The following is a 26,561-nucleotide window of genomic DNA, read 5'->3' as shown; positions in this document are numbered from 1 at the left end:
AGTCTAGTATCGGAACAATATCGGCGTGCTTCCAGGACTGCGGCAGTAAGGCCTCCCCAAACGAACATTTGATGATGTCAGTCAACTGGGGCCAACAAATCCGCGTTTTCCTTCAGCAGCTAAGATGGTATCATGTCCGGCCTGGAGGCCTTGGCTGGATTCAGTGCAGAGAGTTTAGTACACACAGTTCGGAAACCGAAGGTAGATTAGGGTCACGAACATCTGTTGTAGCATCGGGGGCCAGAGGCGCGAAGGTGCTCATGGAATCGAGGAAACCATCGCTAACCATATCAGCAAGGGCAGTAGGGCCTGAATTAGGTCCTGTGTCAATGTGCCTTAAGGTTACTCCAAACCTTCGCGGGTGCCTTCCCGAAAAAAATTCGTACGCGCGTTGTTTTTTAGGAAACCACCACAATCTATATATCGATAAAAAGCTTATTTAATGCACAATTCGATAAAATTATAAGCTATTTTGGTTATTCCTCTGCTAAGGCGGTAAACAGTAAAATGAGAGAGCGCCATTCCGTCGAATTAATCGGGTATCAAACGTGATCTCTGACGAAATGTAGCTGCACAGTGTTAATCACAAATCATCAATCTCTCAAAGGATGTGAGAAATTCCCCGTATTCCTATTGGTTTTCTTTTAATATATCTGTCAAGTTCCAGTAAAAAAAAATAATTGCAAACGTGTTGCTTTCCGAGGCCGCCAGGAGGGAAGTATTTGATTTAAAAAAAAATGCCGACACCCTTTTGTTCCTCGTTGTTCAGTTAATTTTCGGGCCAAATTTCGCGAAATTTCGTCAATTCTACATACCCTATTAATTCATTTGAAGAGGAGGCATCTTGCAGAAATCGTATTGCGAGTTTTCGCCTTCTAAAGATTTAGAAGCATGTCACGCCTTCTCGGAGAATTATGTCAACACCGGGCTCACACTGTGAACCCTGACGTTCACAGGAACAAAATGGTGCTTCGCGGGAAAGTTATAGTTTTTCAGTCATGTTTTTCCCAGTTAGCTTCTGCGAGCACGTTTTCGGTATTACCTAGGGGAAAAAACGTTTAACAAAAAGGAATTAAAAAGAAAAGAAGATAAACCGACAAGCAAGCGCCACTGCAGCATCATAGGGAGGCACTAGTGGCCGACATGAAAGCTATCTGGTAAGTTTTGTTTGTGTTCAGTAACATTGCAAGTCTTCGAATTGCTTTTCCAAGGAAATAAACTCCCAGGTTTTCCGTCGGAACTTGAAGGTTCAGGTCATCTTTCAAGAGTTCCAACTCGATGCGATTTTCATATTTTGGAAGTTTGTTTTTTTTTCTCCAGATCAGGATCCCAAAAGCTTAAAAAACGTATCGGGGTTTTCCTTAATTCGATTTCGTTCAAAATTTTTTTTTTTTTTTTATTTTTATTTTGCAATACTAAATAACTACTTACAATACTTACAATGCTTGCACTAAACAGTACTTACAATACCTACATTACTACATTACAATACTGACAAGATTCCCGACACTGTTTAGATTAATTAATTTGTAATTACATTACAGTACAGTTGTAACACTGTTACTGTCACACTACAGTTACAACAATCACGTCAAGTAAATGCGTAATGTTTACATTTTTTTTCTCATAACAGACACGTGATATTAAATAATTATACTAATTAAACATGCATCCACACCAGCTACCGTTCCACCCACGTGGCACATACTCTGCAAAAGGCAAGAAAGAAAAAAAAAAACAAGAAGCAGCTACCTTTTAAAGATTGTAATGTGAGAGGAAAAGGGGGGACGTGTCAATTGTAGGATGAGTCATTTGTATTCTACAAGTCCAGATATAGTCTTGCGACTAAGAATAAAAAGTAAAAATTTTTACAAAATAGTGGGTGGGTCTTTAAGCCTATGACCAAGGAAGGGGTTAGCTCAAGAGAACGCACAGAAGATTCGTTTCTGAGCAGCCATTGCCTAAAATTATGCCAGAAACCGGACGTTACCGTACAGTTCCAGAAAAGATGGATGAGAGTTTCCTCTTCATTTTGGCAGAAATTGCAAAGATCGTTATCCCTTAGCTTTATTTTCTTTAAGAAATAATTAGTGGCAAGTCTCCTGTGTAGCAGTTTAAATTGGAAAACGCGAAGTTTTGAGATTTTCGTACATTTAAAGGGTAGCCCGTAAGCAGTCTTCCAGTCAATAGGTTCATTTTTTTCTATCATGCAGTCTTCCGACCATTTCGTTTGGCTATTCACGGGCTGCTTTCGTTTCTTTTCTATAAGTTTTCTGTGTACTATCTTATTTGTATTTTTGGCCTTTAGAAACTTATCAAGAAAACCTTCGTAGTTGATGCTTTCCTGAGAGGCGTTATTTTTAAAGGTTATAACCAGATGTTTTACAGCTGATATCACTCCATAGAAAGACAGAAAATTTATCTTGATGTGAAAACGTTCTTTGAATTCAGAGAAAGATAAAAATCTGGTCTCATTTTCAATCAAATGACCGATATTCTGTATTCCTTGAGAAGACCATAATAAATAGTGTATTGGTTTATTATTAACACGAATAAGAGAATTTAACCAGAGACTCTGCGACAGTGACTGTTTCTTTGAGCAAATGTTATCTTCGTAGATAACATTTGACCAAATTTGCAAAATTTCTTGCAAGAAAACATCTGATACCTTAAAGTAAGTTAATATATCCTTCTTGTGGAGATTACCTTTGAAAATAATGTCTCCGCCTAAGTCTCTTAATTGTACATTGAAGAAAAGCTTCCATTTTGCCTCATTTCCTTTGTCAAGGTATTTTTTCACCCAACTAAGTTTCAAAGCTTGAGTAAAGAACCTTATATCAATCATCTTTAAACCTCCATCTTCATAATCACTTATCATTATATCACGCTTAATCTTGTCGCCTTTGCCATCCCACAAAAATTTAAAGAATAGGGTGTTGACTTCACCAATTGCACACTGGTTTGTTGGCAAAGGTGACAAAATATACGTGAGTTGAGAGACAATTAAGCTTTTTAATACAGTAATTTTTCCCAGCAGACTTAATCTACGCAATTCCCAGCAGCCCAAGCTTGCCTTAAGTTTTGTTATTTTTTCCTCGTAGTTAACTTTCAACATTATTTCTGGGTCTGTTGAGAGCCATACCCCTAGAGTTTTTACTTTATCTCTCATCCACCTTAAATCGTGCTCGGGGCACAGTTTTTCTTCGCTTCCTGCATTTGCGCCAATCCACAGCACTTCTGTCTTTTTATAATTTAGTTGGAGGCCGGATATCGCTCTAAAAAACTCTAAAATCTGCAGTGAATTTTGGAAGGATGCCCTAGATCCATCTAAAATAAGAGTTGTATCGTCTGCATATAGACTGATTTTAATTTCCTGTCCATCAACTAATATGCCTTTAATATTATTGTGTTTCCTTATTGCGTCAGCGAGAACTTCTGCGCCTAGAATGAACAAGTAAGGTGACAGCGGGCAGCCTTGCCGGACCCCTCTTTCTAGCTTGAAAAGATTACTAGACCAGCCATTGTTCAAGATACAGCTTTCTATGTCATGGTAAAAGAGCTTAATCCATCTTAGAGTGGATGAGCCAAAATTAAAGTGGTCAAAGGTCTTATGTATAAAAGACCACTCAATTGTATCAAAGGCTTTCTCAAAATCAAGGAAAACTAGAAGCCCGGGAATGTTTTTAGCAGCTGTAAAGTTGATGACACTATCAATAAGTCTAATGTTCTCTCCGATAAATCTACCTTTTAGGAAGCCGGTCTGATCGTTATCAATAAGTTTAGGAAGAACTAGTTTGAGGCGATTAGCGACAGCTTTAGTGGCTATTTTGTAGTCACAATTTAGCGGAGATACTGGACGCCAGTTTTTAACGAGGTACGGCTCCGTATCTTTTTTCGGAATAAGTTTAATGATCCCACGCTTCTGGGATACGGATAACTGCCCTGTTTGATAAGCATAATTGATTGAGCCAAGAAGAAAGACGGCAATATCATTCCAAAACATTTTATAAAATTCAGCAGGTAACCCGTCTGAGCCCGGTGTTTTATTGGAATCCATTTCTTTTAATGCCTTTAGGCATTCCTTTTTCGTCAAAAGACCCTCACAGCTGTCCTGTTCTAGTTGATTTAGCTTCTTTGTAGATGCCTCAAAGAAGATATGATCATACTTTTCATTAAGGGAGTCAATCTTTGAACTGTAAAGGTTTCTGTAAAAGGCTTCACATTGATTTAAAATTTCTTTATCAGTTGTAACGAAGTTCTCATCGTCTACTTTTAGCTGGGTGATGGCGCTTAGCTTTTAACTTTGAAACTTCTTCCTCTGACATTTGACCGCGAACTCAAAGATCTTGTTTTTTTTTACAAATGTCGGAAAGGTTTTACTTATCTTAATGTTTATGATTTTGTTTCTCCTGTTTCTCACGGCCGAACCAGACTAAGTAATCCTTATAACCTTAAAACTCCTGTATGTAAAACTAGCACTTTTCAGGCCTCTTACTTTAATCGTATTGTTAAGCTCTGGAACTATATCTGTAAATTATCACCCCCTACCAGTTTTTCAACTACTGCTTCCTTCCGCAACTTTGTTACTGAGCACATGTTTCACCTTTTGCAAAATCACTTCGACATATTCTATCCCTGTACCTGGTCAATTGTACGATCCTGCTCCTGCCATCCCTAGTTTTTTTAGCGTCTTTTGGTTGTTTGTGTTTTAATTATTATTTGTATCATGGGAGGTGCCTCGCATGGGTCCTCGCGTCCCGTTCGCACCTGCCCTTTTGACCTTATCACTTTTCACGTATTTTTCATTTCTTTCTGGTTGTTTAATTTATTGTATTTAACATGTGTGATGGTCAATAAAGCTGTTAAAAAAAAAAAAAAAATGTCGTTTTTCCAAGTTTAGGAAATACTTCGTATTTTTTCCCCCTCGTTTATACCATCTGCATCTAGCTCTTAAAATTGACCCTTTGGTGCGATACTCAATAATCTTTTCCAGTTCCCGTTTCCTGGCCTCGAGAGTGCCAGAGATCTCTGTTTTTTCGTTTGGGTTTATTTCATTAGATTCTATAAAATTTTGTAAAAAAATAATTTCTTTCTCAAGTTCTCCTTCACGTTTAGACATTTTTTTCTTTTTTAGCCGTCGCGTACTTTATTGACTGCTCTCTTATCTTAAGTTTCAACATCTCCCACAGCCAGCCTTTGCTTACGGTATCATCATCTTGATATTCTTCATGGGTTTTCTTAATAACACTTCTGATCTGAGTAACATAATCGATGTCAGTTAAAAAAGAGGTGTTAAGCTTCCAGTAACCTGGACCTCTAAGGTTCGAGTGAAGGGCTATTTTAATGTCAATAAGAGAGTGATCTGTTTTATAACCAGCTGAGATATTTGCGCTCGTAACACTACACATAAGACACTGGCTTACGAGGAAAAAATCTAGGCGGCATAAGATTTCAGGCTTTCTCCGACGCCAAGTGTATTTGCGGCTATCCGGGTTTATTGTTCTCCACGCGTCTACTAAGTCAAATTGGGCAGCGCGGTCTTTAACAGTCTCTTGGGACTTAAGGTGTGTCCTAGCAAGTCCGCCTTTCTTGTCCATTTCTATGTTCAAAACAAGATTAAAATCTCCACCTATTATGATTTCGTCACACTCAAAGTCGTGTAAATGATCAAAGAAAAGCTCAAAAAAACTTGGGTCATCAACATTAGGGGCGTACAATGTGGCCAAAGTAACACATTTCTGTTCTGTTTCAATGTCGCAAATAATAAATCTACCATTTGGGTCAGAGAAAAATTTTCGGATTTCAAAGCTAAAGGTGTTGTTAAACAAAATGGCAACCCCACACTTACTGCTATCTTGCCCACTAAAAATTGTTCTATATCCCCATTCTGCGGTCCACATGGAATTTGTGCCTTCAGAGCAATGAACTTCTTGAAGCATGTAGATTGAGTGTTTTTGCATTCTAAGCCAGTTGAAGAGCTCTCTTCTTTTCAAATTGTCACCTAGTCCTCTCACATTAAGACAACTGATACTGAGACTCATTTATAATTGAGTTTATATTGCCCATTGCAAATCGCGCAGCCACGGAGTGGAAAAAGGTAGCTAGGGGAGGTTGGAATTAATACACATGAAACAAACAAAGATTTAAATATACACGCAGAACACCAGCACAACATACTAACATTACAATTAAAATCTTCTGTTAGTGGGCCGTTTTCCCCTGAGGTTTTGTAGGTGTTCAAAACATCCACAAAGGGATTTTTTTCTCATACAACTGGGAAATTAATATGCACAAAAAGATCAAGTAAATCTGTAGAGTTTTGTACGACATATTATGGAACTAAATTTGAGACTTCGGAGGCAGTCTAAAGGATAAATATTCAGATAAAACCTTCCGGGCAGCATTTGTGTTACCGTACTCATCAAATATGTTTGAAGACTGAAAACCTTCAAGACATTTTTACTAAAACTAAAGCTAAAGTCACATTAAATTGTCCGGGATCGATTTGCAATCAAATCTCTCTCCGTTCACCACCAGAAATCTGCCTACTACCTTTACGTTATCCATTCCATCATTTCGGGCCTTCATCATAGCTTTAATTAAGATTTGTCTCCCTTTTTGGATCGCCCGGGCGTTAGGTAATCCTCCGTTATGTAGGCCGCTTTGAACTGATGTAATTGTTTAATCTTACCTCGTTTGGACCATACAAGCTCTCTGTCTTCACGACTTACAAAACGTACTATAATAGGTCTGTGTCTTCCTTCCAATCTTCTTCCAACTCTATGCACAGCATGGTATCGAATTGTAGATGAGTCAATCCCCATTTGCTGAATTATATCTTGAATAACTGATTTACAGTCCTCATCCTCTATTTCCGATATGTTGTTGAAGCGAAGATTTTCTCTTCTCGTGTACTGTTCGAGTCTGATATTTTCCTCTTCCTGCTGCTTGAGCTGGGTTTCAAGTTTCACAATTTTTTGCGTTCAAGGCTTCAGTGACTTCAGGGCTCTTTGAGAGCTGCTCGAGTTTGACAATTTTTCCGCTCAAGGTGTTAGTACTCTCCAAAAAATCCTCAGCAACCTTCTTCACGTCCTCCTTTACGCTTTCGACATCTTCTTGCGTCGTCTCCAAACCTCTTTCGATATCTTTAATAGTAGATTTAATTCCCTCAATTTCAGTCTTGAATTCGAAGCGGAGGTTGTCTATATCAGTATGGATGTTTGCAAAGCCGTCCGTCACCACTTTGTTTAAACCATCTGTAGAGTTCTGTAGCGATTTAAACTTCGAGGCGGCCATGTCATCTTCATCTACGGATGAACTCGATCCTTGCTTCGGACGCTTTCTGCCCATAAGAGTACAGAAATACTGCTTCTGTCGTAAGGAAAGCTTTCACAACCTTGTTAGTCGATTTCTTGATCCAGAAGTGCTGCCAGACTTACTCATTTAGCTGAGAAAAAATCCATTCTGTGTAGAACTTCAGAGAACACGTCCGCGCGCCATGACTTCCTAGCTACATACCGCGTAGCCTTCGTTCAAAAGTTACAAAACATTTTCAAAACTGCGAGAAAACCATGCGGAGTGAACGCACGGAAATGGCTTTCAAGGTAAGAATTTTTAGAATTATCGAATTCCCCGACATGTTTTTGTTGGTTATATATTTTTTCTAGCATCTGGCCAAATTTTACTGAAATCGGCCAAATTGTTGTTGAGTTGTAATTGTCTTGAAAGTGTCCTCTGCAAACGAAAATTAAAATTTGAGAAAACAGCGCTTGAAAAAAAATTCTCGCTACACAAAGAAGTACCGCCCCCTAAAGCCTTTATGGAAAATTAGCCAATCATTTTGCAAGCTACTTTTTCTTCCGGTCACCTCCTGTGAAAATTTTCTCGCAGTTTTGCACGTACTCGCGTTCCAGAGTAATCAACTCTTTCACCATTTCGTTGGATATCTGCGGTGTTTGTTGTACGCGCACGTCGATTTTGTAATCTGCAATGATTATAGGAAAAACAAAATGGGGACTTAAGCCGACCTCATCAAGCAAAGTTTTTGGGCCGAGGCAGAAGCGGCTGAGGAGGGTAAAATTATCAGCACAAAGAGCTACAGAATTATCAGGGAACTACCATAACCGCATGTATTGTCTCAGTCAAAACGAAAATTATTGCTGCTCTTCAGTCGAAAAGCCGGCGAATAAATCTATTCGAGCGAAATATTGTTGAGAATAGCGAAGTTTCGAAATTGCTTATCGAAAGTTCGCTCTTGAATGAACGTCCCAAATTGTTAATGCTGCGAATAGGAAACAAGCATCCGTTTGATGCTTGAAAGAAAACGTTGAAACGGAACCGTTTAAAAGAGCTGACTCCGTTTAACGCTTAGGAAATTACCGTAATACAATAAGTCTTTGTGAAAACGGTACAAGCAAAAGCGGCGGCTTTCCCTTTACTAGTTATCTGATAGCGACGGGCGACGTGAGAAAAGATCAAGACATAGGACATGATTCTTAGCGTTATTTTTAAATTGCTTTTTTTGTTTTGTTTTCGCTTGCCGAGACTTACAAATTGTACGCACCCGAACACAAGTGATCTGATAACGTTCAGCTGCAAATAAAAAAGGAAGTTCATGAAGCACAATTCACGGACTCGACGGAATTGAAACATTAACAAGCGCGTCTCCAAATATTCGCTTCGCTGGAAGATTTTAAGACCTTTACTTACTTTAAAGTGTAGCCCAAAGCTTTTGTCTTCTTTTATGTTAGTGTCGTACTCGAACAAAGGCAAGTTCTTCCACTAAATACAGGATATTCGAAGTGCAAGAACGTGACGGATTCAAGACTATAGAAAGACCGTTCGCGCAAATATCGCAACGGGTGGTTACACCAGCAGCAATATGCTGTCAATCAAAGTAAAATTTAACTCCCGGTGGAATTCGCTTACGTCCCAATTTCTTGGCAAATACTCGCTCTTTTTCGAAGTTTCGAAGTTTATTTTTATCTAAAAAAATAAAAATCCAAAAATTTTCTTGCTGAAGCTACACGGTAACTTTAAGACAGACATGGAATATGTTCGAGTAGCGGACTTCATCCCCCCAAGGGTCTTCACTTCTTCCACCATATACGCGGTTCACAAGTCCTCTACTTTGGACGTGTAATATTAAGCGCGACATGACTTGCGTAGACGGTGTACTCTATTCCGTAATCTGCGGAAAGAAACCAGGTTCCCTCCAGCGAACGCTATTTAAAGGGACACAGTCACCTGGTGCACATGCGCATTAGATACCATTTCTTAGCTAATTTGCATATCACACTTCATCACAAGTCTCGCGCTGAGAAGCGCATCCTTTGAAAAATGTAAACAAACCTTGTCGAGTCGAAGTATTTGCCAGTCAAAATTATTATAGTGATTATAGACCAAATGTCATTTTAGAACACTCGTTTTCTTGTTACCATGGAGAATTTACTGATGGACTTGTCCAGGGAAAGTCAAACGTCAACGAATACCTCTGAAGTTGAAGAATCATTTAATCGTTTATTTCGGTATCCGGTCGTGTGAAAAATTATCTTAGCTGTTTCTACGTTTCACAGCGTTTGCATGAGAAGCAAATTGAGTTCAAATATTAGAGAATATGTCAATTTTAAAACGTAGCGAATCGACTGAGCTGCAGTGTAGCGAAACTACCGGTAAGCTTTATTTCTGCTTTCAATCATATATTTTGCTTTGATAATTTCGTTTCTACAACTTCTCCGTTATCTAAATTTAGGAACCAAACCCATGTCGTTGCAAGAACGCTTGCTCGACCCGTAGAAAACAAAGTTCTACTGGAGGTTTTCCTTGTCTAGGAGATAATCGACTGTGTACCGAAGCTTGTCTTCGTCTGAGCTCCAAACCAAGCAGCCATGACGCGTAGTTCGAATCGTTTACGAAGATTCCTACCGCACGAACCTTTCGCCAGGTTGAGAAAATGTAATTTTCCAAATATATATAATGGTGATTTGTTCTCCAATGTTTTGATTGATTTCTCTCGTTATTTAGTCAACGCAGGCGATTTCTTCCGCCCGGCGCCTTTTACGTTTACCACCTCTTCTTTTCATGTTCCGTTGGAGACGCGATCCATACTGTTTTTAACCAAATATGATAATATACATATTTAGCCAAGCCTAAAAGCGAAGCTCAACAATAGAACTCTGCTTATTGTATGAACGTAATGACCTTACGAGTTCCTCATCAATTCTGCAGTTATATAGTACATTTTTAATGCATATGCAGCTAACTGCCCATCAACAACAACAATGTAAAACAGAGGGCAAAATTACTGAATGCTGATTTGTTGTAACAGAGGATTTTTTCGTACTTTTCCTTTCACCGAGGGCAAAATTATTTACTCCTGATTGGTCGAGGGACGAAAATACTCGCTCCTGATTGGCTGGGCACGACAGTTTTACATTTTGTTGGTTTCTGCATTTTGTGTCCAAAAAAAAAACCAAGTTCTTTGAGGTTCTTTCGAAGTTCGACTCTTTAAGCCGGGTTGTTCAGCGTACCAAAAATACATGGAAATCAAGTGCTGCAGCTAGGAAGGAAATCCCTAAAGGTTAATGTTGGTGTCTCTTACAAGAAACAGAAAAAGATTATTTGTGTCAAAAGCTAAAGACTTGGATCGGATTCATTTTATTTTGTTTGGTTGAGAAACTGAAATCAGTCATGGCGTCCAAGTGCTTTCAACGAACGATAACCGAGCATGAAAGTGTTCTTTTGATGGGAGGAAGGAGCAGGAAGAAATTACTTCGCAAGTTCCTTGTTTGCTATTTTTATCGATCTATGTTCGTGTGATTTCCAAGCGGTAGGAAGCTTCACAGCGCAGGTGAGCAATTAACTGAGGCCTAACATTTGATTTATCATTGTTAGTTTGCTCCTGAATTAAACTTGTATTCTCTCAATTACATGCGTATAATGGGATCTGTTCTCGTCGGTTTTGTTTATTTTGTACGCTACGAAAAAAATAAACAATTTGTTGGTTTGCTTGCGCCTTCGATGAGTGTTTTACTGACTGTTTTACGAATTTCCTTGATAGTTTTAGGAACATTTTGCCCTCTGTGTTATAAAAGCGGAATTTAAATGGCTCAAAATGATATTTTCTGTTTTTATTATTGTTTTTAGTTTTTAAGATGATCGAGGCAAAACGGTTTGTGAACAGCCAACGCGCGCTACCGGCACTGTCTCTGTCTAGTAAATTTTGGTTATCAAGAAGGCCGTACGCTATAAACCTCAGAGAAAATGGATACACTAACCAAAAAATACACTTCAAATATATCTTTGAGTAATAAATGAAAAAAAACACTGTGATAATTCATAGCAATAAGTGCAGAAATAAACTAAACAACGATCTTTGAAAAATTCACAAAAAACAAGCGAATGAATGTTTTACGTTAACTTTGTTTTGACGAAAACAAAATCACACTTTAATTTTACATTCGCTTTTAACGTTCTTTCAGTGGAAATTACCCACACATCTTAATATTTGCGGTTATATCCTACTGTTTTAAGTATTTTTGTTTGTTCTCTGTCAAGATTGTCAGATAGAAATAAATGCTAAAATAAGAAAATATATGCGAGAAAAAATTGTCAGTAGATTATGCCAACGATACAATGTTGGGAGACGTTTGTTTGACTGACTATTTTAGCTCAGAATCAAATCTTTTTTTTAAATGAAGCAAAATGGGATGAGAATAGAAAATAAAACTCCAAGGGAAATAACGAACATGGACCGAAAAATGAGCTCAAAAGGCTGCTCTGAGGTTAAACAAGTTGCAGTGTCAACACTACAAGAAAAAAATATCTTGCAAAAACAGCAAAGTTTTGTAAACAAAATCACATGAATATACTCGCCTCTTTGGAGAATAACCAGTCCTTTTATTCGATTGCTGATTTTTTCGTTCATTTACAACGTTACGTTTCATTTCAAGAGGAAAAATCCATCGCATCTTAATTTCATTTCATCGCGCCGGATTAGAGTAAAATAATTTCTCTTCAAGGTTTGGCCGCTGTTTATGAAGTGCGCCTCTAAAAGCTGCCAAAAGAATCGATTTGTTTCTCCCGCCGCGATCCGCCTTGCTCTTTCTCCCGCTGTTTGACAGCAAAATTGGACGAGATCAGAAAATAAAACTCCAAGGGAAATAATCAACAAGGACCGAAAAACTGAGCTCAAAATACTGTTCTGAAGTTAGCAGGTTTAGCTTAAGCTTAAGTTAAACGGGGTGTCAAAACTGCAAGAAAACAATATCTTGTAAACCAGCAAACTAGCAAAGTTTTGTCAACAAAATTGCATGAATGTACTGGCCTCTCCTGAGAATAACTAGTCCCTTTATTCCATTGCTGATTTTTCTGTACGTTTTACAACGTTAAGTGAGCGAAACGTTTCACTTCAAGAGGAAAAATCCAACGTTTTGTGGCGCCGGATCGGAGTAAAATGATTTCACTTCCAGATTCTGATAATGTGCCAGTCGATTTGTTTCTCCCGCCGCTAGTTGCCTGGCTCTTTCTCCTGCTGTTGGTCACATATAAAAATATACTTTGTATCTTGTCGTCTTCAAAATTATTATTATTTTTTTTTTTGTTTTTTTTTTTCTCAAGCGCAGTTGGCGATGCAACTTCCCGCCAAACAAACGCGGCCGGCAGCGCAGTTGGCCATGCATTTTCCCGCCAAAAAACAATCCTGGTTACAGCACATACGCTCATTTATGTAAGCCAATGTGAAATGAGACACTCAAACCCTGTGCCGCAACACAGGGTTTTTTCTGCACCCTTTCCCGTTCTTTCTCTCTTTGTTCGTCACTCATGTTTCGCCTGTTTGCTACCGCTCCCAATCGCTCTCTTTGAACTTCGCTTCTTCGTCGCCTGTTTTCTCGATCTCTTTCTATCTCCCTTTCTTTGCTTTACATGCTTGTAGACTTATTCATAAATTGAGTTTGTGTTTTGTCGTACACGTTGTCTTCAAAATTATTATTATTTTTTTGTCAAACGCAGTTGGCGATGCAATTTCCTGCCAGACAAACGCGCCCGGCAGCGCAGTTGGCCATGCATTTTCCCGCCGAAAGAAACCTGATTTGCAGCACAAGGTTTGAGTATCTCATTTCATGTTGGCTTACATGGAGTAGCGTACCTACGTACGATGTACGGTCGGTCGGACGGAAGTAATGTCATAACCAAACCAAAATATCTCGCACTGTTGGGTTTACCAAAATCTCTTAGCTATGGGGCTCCGCCGCGTGCGCCTACGGCGCGCGCGCGAGCTCCACTAAAATAATATCATAGGATGAGCAAAAACATACTCAGAAACAGGTTTCCAGTAAAAGATTGAAAATCCAATAAAACACTGGGAAGATTGAAGTGGATTTCTAGATGCCGACGCGTACTTTTGATTTCGGGTTGAGGTGGACGCTTTGCAAAATTGACAAACACTAGCGTCCAGATCAGTGCGGTCACAAAGGTGACTCTGTCCCTTTAACGCTGGTTGATAACAGATTTTAACTGCTTAATCCATGAGGGCTCGTTGGTCAAAACGGCTTTGGACGTAAGAGGGAGCAAAATGTCCATTCCAGTCTTGAGCACGGCTTCTAAAATATTAATTTTCTCTTAGCGCGTCTCCAAACTACCCATCAGAGAACAGATATTGACTTCCTCCAGATATGTTTGCATTGCTATTAAATTTCTGCGTTTTAATTTTAGTCATCTTTGCGACATGTTCCAATTTAAATTGTGTTATCTTATCACTGGCTCTCTTTTCAGAATCCTTGTAGTAGCAACCCATGTTTCAACCATGGTACGTGTCAAGTTGGATTCACCAGAAAAGGATTTCGATGTCATTGTCCAGATGGTCTCACTGGAACGTATTGTGAAGGTAAGGAATTGACGCATGTGTTGCCAGTACTTTGACTAACTTTTAGTCTCAATCTGAACTGTAAAGTTTTTTTTTTTTTATTTAATGTAATTTAACTGTAAAGTTTACTTTAAGATCATCTGGTACTTAAGGTGACTCCATACAGTTATTTGGCGCGCGGCGACTGGGTACTAAAATGGCGCGAGCACGCGCAGTTTTCTGCTAATACGTAAATTTTCATTATGCTGGCGCGCGAAACAAGGCCAGCTTCAGCCTGAAAAGTAAGGCTATTTTAACGAGTTTTCCACGGTGAAATTTTCTGAGAATTCGCTCAATGTTAGGATGTAGCTGTTTTTTTTTCTCCACAAAATCTTAGGGGGAATTATACAAGGACAACTGAAATAAATGGCAAAAGCGAAAATTGCAGAAATTGGCCATGGCCAAACGGATGTACAGAATTTTTTTCTGACTTTACGAGGAGATCCTTTCCAGTTTCTCTCTTCTTTACCCAAAAAATAGCGAAATTTTACCGCGCGAAATTCGGACAAACCCGTTTTGAAACTAGCTCGGAGTGAAAGAATCAACGAGTGTACCGTCCGCTGGTTGCCAAGGAAACGGGTTTTACCAGTTGTAACGGTATTTTTAGCAAAGCATAAGGAATTAGGTACTCGAAACTATGTTTGAACCCAGATTTTCACAGGGCTGAAAGAACCATAACATCAAGAAAATATATATCACTGCCAGCGAAAACTGAATAAATGGTTTTGAGCCACCTTAAGAGTTAACAAATTCAATAGCAGATCACCTGACTTAAAATCGAATCAAATTACAGTTGTTTGTTCTTTATGTTGATAAAAATTAATAAAAATTGAAGTCGCGTAGCTGTAAATTAGAGCTGGCGTGTGTTCGTAATAGAGCACAGTGAATTTTTACAGACCCTCAACATCTTTTTCAGCGACAAACTGCGTTAACCTCTACGAGGCTGGTCAAAGGACTGATGGAATTTACACTATTAAACCTGACAATGACGATGCATTTAAGGTTTTTTGCGACCAAAGAACAGCCGGAGGGGGGTGGACAGTGATTCAGAAAAGAATGGATGGCTCCGTTGACTTTGACCGTGGCTGGAAAAAATACAAAGGAGGATTTGGAAAAAAGGGTGGTGAATATTGGCTCGGACTCCACAAGATTCGCCGCCTGACAAAAAAAGGAAAAGGAAGCAGACTTCGAGTGGATCTTGAAGACTTCAGCGGAAACAGAGCTTACGCCGAGTACAGCTTGTTTCGCGTGGGTACTAAGAGGGAAAAATACAACTTGACTCTTGGGTCATACAATGGTGAGTATTATAACAATTAAATTACAAATTAAGAAAAGAAGATGGCAAATCTCCAATTCTGGTAGATAAAAAGGAAAGTTTTGAGGTTCCTCTACTCTCTTTTACGCCCTCGCCAGGCTTTACTGATTACTCTTCCCAGTAGCATGTAGGACGTGTGGCCTAGCTCGTTACGAGTTTCTCAGTTAAACTCAATTAGCATCTGACCAATATTTGAAGGCCACACAAGGGTTTGATTCCTCTCCGGTGCCAGAAAACAGGGAGTTTATGAAAAAACGACAAAGACGGTGGTGAGAACGACCAAAAAAAAAAAAAGAAACAAAACAAAACAAAACAAACAACAACAACAACAACAAAACAAAGGGTTTAATAACTGAGCTAAACAGTGGCCGTGCACGTATGTCAAAAAAAAAAAAAAAAGAAAAAAAAAACATTTCTTTGACGTTCTTCCAAGAAAACGACGTGAAATAACCAAATTAATAGTTTAAGGAGAAGGTGGGCACACGATGGTGATTTTCGTTTTTTCTTTATTGACTTGAAACGCCGTTGCTACTAATCTAGTTCCTGGATAATTCGTTCACATTGTGTTAGCTAGTTGACGGGGTTGGAATAATCACAAAGTAGATCAAATAACATGAATCTCATTTCTAAGGACATCTAAGTGATGTTTTCGTTGGCGTTGCCGTGGTGCTCCTGTGAGGTCCCCAAGCAGTAAACTGAGATGGCAACGCCACCAAACTCGCTTCAACTCGTGCAACTGAGTTGGACAATCTATCTTGGCACTATTAAAATTGGTAGGACCGGGGTGGTGTGCCAAAGCCGGAGAATCACCGTCGTGTACTTGCGTTCTCTTCCAAACTTTGAATTTTGTCATTTGACGTTGTTGTTTTTAGAGGATGGCAACGGAATTTACCAAAATGTATAAGGCAGCTGCAGTCGATTGTTGTTACCCACTGATTAGATTTACTGTGGCCTTCTCGTTGCACTCGCCGTCGTCGTTGCTTAAGTTCCTTCGAATGGTCGGTCCTACGCTCGTGAGTAACAAAATAAAAATTTATTTTATCGATAGATTCATAATATTTTAATAGCAATAAAACCTTATCCAGTTTCTGTCAAAGATCTTTTGTGAGATAAAGGCGTGTAATAATAATAATAATAATAATAATAATAATAATAATAATAATAATAATAATAATAATAATAATAATAATGATAAACGTATGGATGCTAAAATAGAACCGCATAGGTTACGCTGCGCGCCCTTTGTGGTTCTATTTTAGCATCCATACGTTTATTTATTAATTTTTATTTATTTATTTATTTAACTTTATTTCTCCACGGGTAAAACATCAGGACTTTTTATAAACTGCACATAACAATAATAATGATAATGCTAATGTTAATGCTAATGCTAAGGATAATGATGATGATGATGATGATGATGATAATGATGATGATGATGATGATGATGATGATGATGATGATGATGATGATGATGATGATGATGGGAAGATTTCTCCTGCAGTTCGAATATCTAATATTTTATATACGCAATCTAGTTTAATTTATAAATTCTGCAATTTGGCCGTAAGGCTGGCTTGTGGAGTGTTACCTGTTTTGCTTTGAATAACTGATGGTAAAGAGATCTCATTTAACACCGCAAACGTTTTGTAACAGGCACAGGATTTCACTACTTAAGTAAATAAAAAGGCCTATTGACTCTCTCACTAATTGATGACATGTTGTGATGCCTTTAAGTAACTAGTTTCTCTTCGATATCGTGTCTTTTTTCCAGGAACTGCTGGTGATTCCCTTTCGTATCATCATGGCTTTGCCTTCACCACCAAAGATCAAGACAACGACAACTATGACGGAAATTGTGCCAAGAAATACAAGGGAGCCTGGTGGTACAATTCCTGTCACCGCTCCAACCTGAACGGCCGCTATCTTAAGGAGAACCACTCTTCTGATGGTGTGAACTGGGAGGACTGGAAAAGTTATCATTACTCTATAAAAAAAGCTGAGATGAAAATCAAACCTGCCGTGTAATATGTAATAAGTGAACTTGCGGCATTTTCTCTTTGTCAGTTTATGTTTAACTTAAAAAAAAAAAAAAAAAAAAAAAACACTTTATAATTGTGCCCACGGTGACTTTGAACCTATGGCAACCAAAAATTAACCAACTTTTGACAGGAAGTTTTTTTTTTTTTCAGAAAAAAGACAATCCTTTTTTTAGAATGAAGAAAGATCACTTTTCTTACCGTAGCTTTTATGTTCTTAGCGTAAATTAGTGCTTCTTTATTGGTAATCCAGACTTAATAACCACTCCGTATGACGTCATCACCTCGTGATGCGGACGTGCTATCTATCCTCTAGGTCTAACTGTCATAGGTTTTATGCTCAGTTGCGAAGTTATGGAGGAAGACAAAAAGACCAAAAAGCTCGGTTTAGGTAGGGTTAACGTCAGCAAAGTATTTTAATGCGCAGAACTCGTGGTCTCTCGTGATCACTCGTGGTCATTCATGGTCACTCGTGATCTCTCGTAGTTACTCGTAAGTAGTTTAAAACTGGTCTAAATTTTAGACTCTGTCTCAACACCAGCGGCCTGCAATTTGTTTAACAAGCGTTATTCTTATAGCTAACAACCTGGGTGCTTGGTACTTGATTACGTGCTCATGGCGAAAACGAATGAAAGAAATGGTCTAAAGAAGTCTTTAGCGATGATTATTGACACTCGTTTTTGAACTTTAAATTGAGCTTTTTTTGTTTGTGGGCGCGTGCGCATGCCTAAACAACAGCACAGCTATTAAACCACAATTAAGTTTAAAAGTTTTATTAAATTGACCCCAGAATTCTTTTCTATGCTCTCTTTAATATATAGGCCGTTTTTCTCTCTCTTCTCAGAAAAAAGATGCGAAGTCTTGTTAATCGTAATTGCAGGAATGTTGGAATGAAGTTAGCTTTAACAAACAAAAACAACAACAACAACAACAACAACAGCAACAACACACTTTATTTCGTAAACTGCTCAGAGTTGTTTACCATTAACCCCCAAAATCCGGTAATTTCGGTTGGAATGCAAACGGTAAGACTAATTTGCCTCCCCCGAACGGAAAATTTCCAGAGAGAACCGGATTTCCGGAAAGGTTGTCCAAAATTCCTAAACGGATGATGTGTGTTCCATTTGCTCAATTGTACTAGTTCTAGGCCTTTCGGTTTGGATCCGTACCTGGGGAAACGTGCTGTGGAAATAGAACGCGCACGTCCCACGGAAATTTCAATTCGGGGTCTTGATGCGTCCCATTTACTGAAACTGTCGACCAACCGGTATTTCCGAATAAATGGCAAACAACCTAGATCTCACATACTCAGTTAACAGCAGAAAGCAAAGGCTAATCGAGGCGGGTTACTGATGCTTAAAGCAATTTGCAGATTTAAACATGCACAGTAATAAAAATAACCACATAATAATCATAATAATGATGATGATGATGGTAATGATGATAATTATAATAATTATGCATTAGGCTCTGCATGCGGGAGGAGCGGCGTATATTAATACTCCAGCGTCGCAAACCATGCCGAACTTAAAGATGTTTGCCGCAACAAATTAAAACTGCAGCACGAACCTAATTCAGACGTCACTCTTTTGCCGGACTTAATTCAGCGAAGTTGATACATTTAAGTATTTTGGTCAAGTTCTTATATCAAAACGTCCGTGTTATTTATTATTTTTATTTTTTTTGCATAGTCGATTTTATTGAAGGAAGCGAATAGAACACGGAATATACAGTGAAATGCGTATTCTTGCACTGAAGCGCACTTCAATTCTTTACATCTGAATATATTCGGTACATGAATGGAGCGGCGTCTTAACGAGGCCTTAAAACACCTGGGAAAACTGTATACAGCGCTAGCAATAATGATAGTAAATACCAAAAAAAAAATGTTCAGACTGTATTTTTCTCCGGTGAGGGTAAAAGGCGGAATGAGTTTGCGGAATGGCATGTGGAATGACGTGCGGAATGGCATAATTATGCAAAATACGAATTGCGGAATGACATAATTATGCGAGATACGATTTATGCAGAATGACTCACAGAAATACATTAAACTGAAAAAGCGCGCCTTTTTTTGGGCGCCAATTTGCAAATACAGCCTTTTTGTAACCATTCAATCGAAGAATGCATCACAAAAACCCAAACGATGGTATCTTCGAATTCAAACTTTTTTCCTTCGATTCTCATCGCATAGCCGTTGATGCAACATAGCAGCTCGTGGACTTTTATCGTAAGATTTGTAATACATTTGCATTAAAGAGGCTTGTTTATTTACGTAACCTGGTTTCCATTCCACACGAGTCGTCCGCCATTACGGGAGATGTATACAACTCAATCGAAGGCTGGTTAAACTTGACATGTTTCAAGCTTTCACAGCGCCTCGCAGGAAAAAGACGTGAGTAAAGAACCGCCTCTGTTTAGTTTTGAAACGATTTATGTCACTTGTCGAGGATTTATCTGGTTATGACGAATGTGTTGTGGTTCGGTCATGCTCACAGCCAAACACACACACGCGCAAAAAATAAATAAATAAATGAAAACGAAAATTAAAATTTAACCGCAATCTATACCGCAAAACTCTTTCCCCGTATTAATTTCGACGTGTAGATTTCGGTTTTTTATTTTCGAAGGAAGGATCTTGATGTAACAAATTTTCAACTCCAACATTTTATAAGAAACTATATCTAAGCAATTCGGGAAAGATTTCCGCACAGCCCCATACATTATTTATCCATGCACAACTGTCACACTAACCCACTTCCAAACACGACGAGCGTGAAAACAGAGTGTGAGTCGCAAAATGTATAGATAATTATCCATGGGGCTGTGCAGATATCTTGACGCAACTCGTACCAAAAATACTGTAAGAGACTAATGTCACTGGAAGTTATGGTAATTAATACCATACCGTAATTCTTATCTACTTTCTTTTCTTTTTCTTTTTTTTTTTTATTTTAAAGAATCGATATAAGCTTGTCTTGTACTGGTTTAATCCCATACCATGAAATCCCGGTTTTAAGTCCCCCTCCCCTGCTAATAAATCGCCTCGATTTTTGGGCCATCTATTTGTAAACGAAAATTTTATTCCGTGATAAACCCCTACCACTCTTCCACTTATAGGCCCATCTTTGATCTTTATATAAACACGTAACACCCCTTGCCCCCTTGCCCCTAAAAAAGCCGGTGACATTTCCTTTTTACGTATCCCCACCCGTACCCGGAAATATTTTACGGTATTATGGTCTGTGCCTCACAAGAGCCTGTGAAGTTTTCCTAGACTCAACCTATTTTTGTCTTTTTTGGTTTTCCTTGTTTTATCTGATTGGTGAGTATCACAGGTCTCGCAGAGGTAAACCCATAAATGGTTGGATTGCTCAGTAGCTCAACAACAGTAACTCAAGTAGCTCTACAAACATGTAATGTAACCACACTTACACCCCAGGGGAAGGGGGACTCTTACATAAAACTGAAGGGACAAGCCGTCAAAAATGTTGAACAGAATGTTCCAAATTGTAGCAGACTCTCTTGGCATAGGTGTGGCCCCAATGTAGTTTCCTTAAGGGTTACCAAAACAAAATATTGAAATAATCAAGCAGTTTCCTCATTGCACAGAACAAAAAAGCTTTCCTTTGAGGTTTGGAAAACAGAGATTTAGATTTCCACCGCAATGGTACAAAACTGCACATTTTCAACCCCTGTCAGGGACAAGCATTCTTACATCGCCCTAAAATTGACCTCCCATTTCCCCTTGGGGTGTAGAGCAATAATAACTAACTGTTCACATGGAGTTAACGTTTGGCAACAACAACAAGCAAGAGAGGTTCAAAAGTATGAATTCTCCATACATGTTCCGATACTTACCCAGCTGTTCACTATTTATGACTTTTTTTTAGGTCAACCATACAACCAGAGTTTTTTTTTTTGTTTACGTACACAGAATTTTTTAAAAATTAATTTTTAATGATTCTTGATGACTGACCTAAAAATAAACCAAGGGGAATCGTCATCATTCCAATAAGTCATGTATGACCATTAGAGGATTAAGCCCACACATATACTTGATCCTCTCTTATGACAACCAAAACTATATCCACCATAACTTTAGCTGGTAATTCTTGTTGTTATAGCAGTTTCCATGTCCACATATATAACGCTTGTAATATGAAAACTCTACAAACAGTATCTTCATTTAACATAAAGTTTGAAGATACTTAAGCATAATAAAAACAAGGCTGTTTTCACGCCAAAAAATGAGTTGCAGGGCTCGAAATAATTTCCGGAGAGTCTCCGGACACGATGACCGGTCAAATTCATTTTAGCTCGGTCATGTATCGTTTATGGCCGGTCAAATCTATAACATAAATAATTCTTAAAACAGGGGCCCATGAAGCAAAACTGGCGTTATATATTTGCAAAAAAGTCGTTGCGTAGAGCTTATAGAACTTAATAATAAAAATATAATAATAATCGAATATTTATACAGGATAACCCTTCAGTATAGAATACTGTTATCAACGGGGTCCTGTTGACTAAGAATTAAAAACTTATAAATAAGAATAACTAAAATATGTAAAAGCAAAACATGCACTAATTTACAACTACAGTAAAAATTTACACGTAAAAATCGTTCAAGGCTTTCCTGAATAAAAATCTAGAAATGAATTGTTTCTCAAACTTAAAGGCAAAGAATTAAATATCGAGGCACCTAAAAAATAAAAACTACGGCGTGCAAAATCCAGTTTGACCTTGGGCAGTTTTGCTGCCTTGCCATTGTTTCTAGTGTTTAAAGCGTTATGATACAATCGTTGAAAATAATTCTTAAAAGGAGAGCATACAGTTCCATTAAGGCAGTCAAATACAAGACAGCATGCTTTCTTTTGTAAAAAGTTGTCAATTGTTAAAAACCGAAGATCACAGTTCTGTGGACTGCATTTCGGGGAAATGATTTCGAGGCTTCGTTTCTCAATGGAGCGGATCATGCGTTTACGGGATTCCGACCAACCAAGACTATTATAGCCGCATTACGTGAATATTGGCATAATCATCGACTGGTAAACTCGTTGGGCACTAAAAGTATCAATATTACAACGGATGCGCCGTAAAAGGTTCACTCTTCCTGCTGCCTTCTTGTAAATTTTGTGAAAACGCGTTTCGAAATTAAGTGTCGGGTCCAGACGCACGCCGAGGTACTTATAGCATGTAGTGGTGTTGATGGCAATCTCGTACCCAGAGTCTTCAGGCTTTTTGGTCAGCGGGGCAACGCCGGGAAGGGGGACATCGAATTTTATTACCGCAGGATTTCTACGGTAAAACAATGGAAACTGTTACGGAACAGCCAATCAAAAAAATTGAATTTTTTCGATGTCCCCAGAGTCTTCCCGGCGTTGCTCCGCTGACCAAAAAGCCTGAAGACTCTGGGTACGAGATTGTGTTGATGGGAGAACCATTGACCGAGAGGTTGACTTGACGGTCATGAAACAGACTCAACCGTTTACTGGTACCAAACAGCATCACCTCAGTTTTTCCCTTTTTCATATTAAAATAAGTTCATTTTCACGAAACCAGGTAGAGATATTATCCAGGTCCTGGGAAAGATTGCCTCGAATCGCATCGATTTCACTTGCAGATGCAAAAATCACTGTATCATCAGCATAGGTGATAACATTACAGTGATGGAGGGGACTAAACTTTAAAGCACTCATAGTCAACGATAAAAATAAATCACAGCGGCGAAATGAAAATAAGCTTATGTATATTAAAATAAACTAGCTAATTAATTATCTAATAAAAGTAAAAATATTTATAGTTTTGTGACTGGAAGTGCGTGAACCCCGATGTCTGTTTCAATGCGCGAATTGTAAACAACGGATCTAGTTGCATTTCACCCAGGATTTCAGATGAAAGTTCCACAATACACAGCGACTCGCTACATACTGGTAACAACTAAAACAACTGAATAGGCAGAATAGCCTGGAAATTTTTATTCATTTCATCTTCAATGCGATCGAATTTGACCGGTCAACATGACCGGCAAGACGAAAGGTTGACCGGTCAACTCCCTATCATTACGGACATTGTCCGTTGACCGGCCGTTATTTCGAGCCCTGAGTTGTTCATTACATAATAAGTTATGTAATGTAATTTGAAAACAACTCAACGAACTTATCGTTTTCAAAGTGATGTTGTAATGTTCTTGCTTACAGTTTGTAAAATGTCAAAAAAAAAAAATGATTTAATGTGGAACCTAGCCAGTTGTGCATGGAAAAATAATGTATGGGGCTGTGCGGAAATCTTTCCCGAATTGCTTAGATATAGTTTCTTAGAAAATGTTGGAGTTGAAAACTTGTTTCATCAAGATCCTTCCTTCGAAAATAAAAAACCGAAATTTACACGTCAAAATACGGGGAAAGAGTTTTGCGGTATAGATTGCGGTTAAATTTTAATTTTCGTTTTCATTTATTTATTTATTTATTTTTTGCGCGTGTGTGTGTTTGGCTGTGTATGATAAATTGATTAATATAAAACGTAAAACAACGGAAATGAGCACATGATGACCGAACCACAACACATTCGTCATAACCAGATAAATCCTCGACAAGTGACATAAATCGTTTCAAAAATAAACAGAGGCGGTTCTTTACTCACGTCTTTTTCCTGCGAGGCGCTGTGAAAGCTTGAAACATGTCAAGTTTAACCAGCCTTCGATTGAGTTGTATACATCTCCCGTAATGGCGGACGACTCGTGTGGAATGAAAACCAGGTCACGTAAATAAACAAGCCTCTTTAATGCAAATGTATTACAAATCTTGTGTTCACTCGTGAACGATAAAAGTCCACGAGCTGCTATGTTGCATCAACGGCCATGCGATGAGAATCGAAGGAAAAAAGTTTGAATTCGAAGATACCATCGTTTGGGTTTTTGTGATGTATTCTTCGGTTGAATGGTTACAAAAAGGCTGTATTTGCAAATTGGCGCCCAAAAAAGGCGCGCTTTTCAGTTTAATGTATTTCTGTGAGTCATTCTGCATAAATCGTATCTCGCATAATTATGTCATTCCGCAATTCTTATTTTGCATAATTATGCCATTCCGCACGTCATTCCACATGCCATTCCGCAAACTCATTCCGCCTTTTACCCTCACCGATTTTTCTCCCAGCGGTATTTTTTTCGGACATATCTGTCTGTCTCAACTGGGTTTAATTAAATATTCGTTCGCGAAGATTTGTAAGATAAAAGTACTCCGGGATTTCTGTCTCACTGCTATGTGTAAAAAACAAGAAAAACAAAACAAAAACAAAAAAAAAAAATCAAAAACAAAAACAAAATCAAAAAAAACGGTATCGAGGTTAAACATGGCTTTTGTTGGACATGCACAACGCGACAGGAACAAAACTGTATATTAGTTGAAAGGCTAGTTTGTGAGAGAGGTGTTTAAAGGCTGAATTCTCCGCAAAAACAGAGAATTATAGTAAGCCTATTAATACAGTTTTAATTTCATAAACATGACTTCAAGGAAAGCGTCGGGTTTGTTTGGACGAATAATGAGTGATCAACTATTAGCTGTTTTCTCCTCAATATTTCATAATTTCAATTCAAGTTAACTTTAATCTCTTTAGCCGACCTTAGTTATTTCAGATCTAGACCGCCAAATGTTTACTTGCCGACTATGTAACAATATATATATATATCAATTTTAAATAAAGGCGAATTTGAAGCCGACGCTGACATGCAAATGAAGAGTATTTTATTCATTTTTTTTTTTTTTTATGACAAATCACCTGTTTTATTTTCTGTTGCTTATTCGATTCGATTTTTACTGAAGAAATTTGTATTCCTGCATAATCATTCTACGCTAGGCTCTCAAAATTATTTGCATTTGCAACTAGATTACCCTTAGGAGGTGAAGCACGTTTTGACGTCGGTGTATATTTTAACGTTATATTTATTTATATAGACCTTTGGGTCTTTAAAGCGTCCGGACGCGAGTTGCTTTTTGCCTTCAGAAAATATAACAATGACGCATAACCGAAGTCTTCCGATTTCCTCTAATTGCGTTAATTATGCTTGCGTTTGTTTGTTTTCAGTTACGCATAAAATTCTTGTGTTTGAATGTCTCCATTTATTTTTACGCGTTAATGACTCGACTACGCAAAGAAATACAAAAAAATTAACGGCTACAATTAAACAAGAAGGCAACAAATGTCACCAAACGCTTTGAGCTAAATATGTACATTTATATTGTCCTTCTTCATGTAGACCAAAACAAGAGCAGAACTGCATGGTTCAGAACCGTTTCTTTAACACTCTAAGAAACTGTCTTTGGTAATGTGAATTGTCCGTGTAATCGCAAACAGCCTTCTTCCTGAGTTTGTGACCCATAAGCGAAATGTTAGTAACCTCACCAAGTCCACATTTGCGTCGCTGAATTCCCGATCTGTTTGTCTTCTTTGGCACATTCTCGGCAGAAATAACCGATTTCGAAACTTCAGTCGATTTCTCTTGCAAGTAACCTTGAATTGCACTGCCGTATAAAATGAATTTCTTCTGTGCTTTCGGGCATTCCAAACGATTTTCGTCCTTGTTGTTGAACAAGCAACGTAAACTACTTTTTCTTTGTGTTTTTTTCTCGGCCGCTTCTTCCTCTTCCTGATTGGGAGCGTGCGGCGTAACCCCCGGGGACCTAACTGTAGAATTATGTCTCGTCCACAGTTCACTATAGCTGTCCCGGGGATATCCGTCTTGCTCTACATCCATCACCAAATTATAGCTGAAATGTAGAATCCTTTTCTCATCGTCGTTCTCTTGATTCGACGTACGTAATCTGTTGTAGCTGCTGGACAGGCCAAGTTTCGAAATATTCAAATGACTGTTTAGTCGCTCCATGGCATTTAAAATGTAGTAATCTTTGTTTTCTGAATCAATATTGGTATATTTCTTTCACTTCACGTAGAGTCAACGCAAATAACCACCTACCCAGTGGCTTCAACAAAGAATCAACTGATTTGGATATATTAGTCTGTCGGTGATTCGAGGCAGCACGACTTTAAGGGATCAAGAAAGCAAGACTTGCGTCATTGCTGATAATTAGAATGCTTTCTTTTAACTCCTTTTCCTACCTACGCTTTTCACCTGGTGATATGATATGCAGATTTGTTATATTCTTACCAGCCGGATGTTTTTTCTCGCCACTAAACTCAGTCAGTTTGATCAAGCGATCTACGTGCTTTTTACATCATATCGGTGTATCAAATTGTCTCAGTATGCTAGAAAGTGTCTCCTATTCATCGTCAAAAGCAACACGGA

At 38.4% G+C, this 26,561-nt stretch overlaps 2 protein-coding genes across 2 annotated transcripts in view; one reads left to right on the top strand and one right to left on the bottom strand.

Moving 5' to 3' along the window:
- LOC146476288 (microfibril-associated glycoprotein 4-like) overlaps positions 1-17,308 on the top strand; it is a 23,166-nt gene extending 5,858 nt beyond the window's left edge. The window contains exons 2-4 of the mRNA XM_085114863.1: positions 13,774-13,885; positions 14,820-15,200; positions 16,993-17,308. Coding sequence (XP_084970989.1) covers positions 13,774-13,885; positions 14,820-15,200; positions 16,993-17,246 — 747 coding nt within the window. The 3' untranslated portion in view covers positions 17,247-17,308. The remainder of the gene's footprint in view (positions 1-13,773; positions 13,886-14,819; positions 15,201-16,992) is intronic.
- Positions 4,130-26,561, bottom strand: LOC146476287 (uncharacterized). Its single transcript, XM_085114867.1, has 2 exons — positions 25,523-26,561; positions 4,130-4,144 (listed from the first exon to the last, which is right to left on the bottom strand). Exon 1 carries the CDS (start codon positions 26,139-26,141, stop codon positions 25,542-25,544), a length of 600 nt encoding a protein of 199 aa, XP_084970993.1. The 5' UTR covers positions 26,142-26,561; the 3' UTR covers positions 4,130-4,144; positions 25,523-25,541.

Source organism: Pavona decussata, unplaced genomic scaffold (assembly GCF_977016875.1).
Source record: "Pavona decussata unplaced genomic scaffold, jaPavDecu1.1 SCAFFOLD_78, whole genome shotgun sequence".
In the NCBI taxonomy this organism is placed as follows: Eukaryota; Metazoa; Cnidaria; class Anthozoa; order Scleractinia; family Agariciidae; genus Pavona; species Pavona decussata.
Note: the sequence above shows the minus strand (reverse complement) of the source record. Positions and strands in the feature narration are given on the sequence as shown.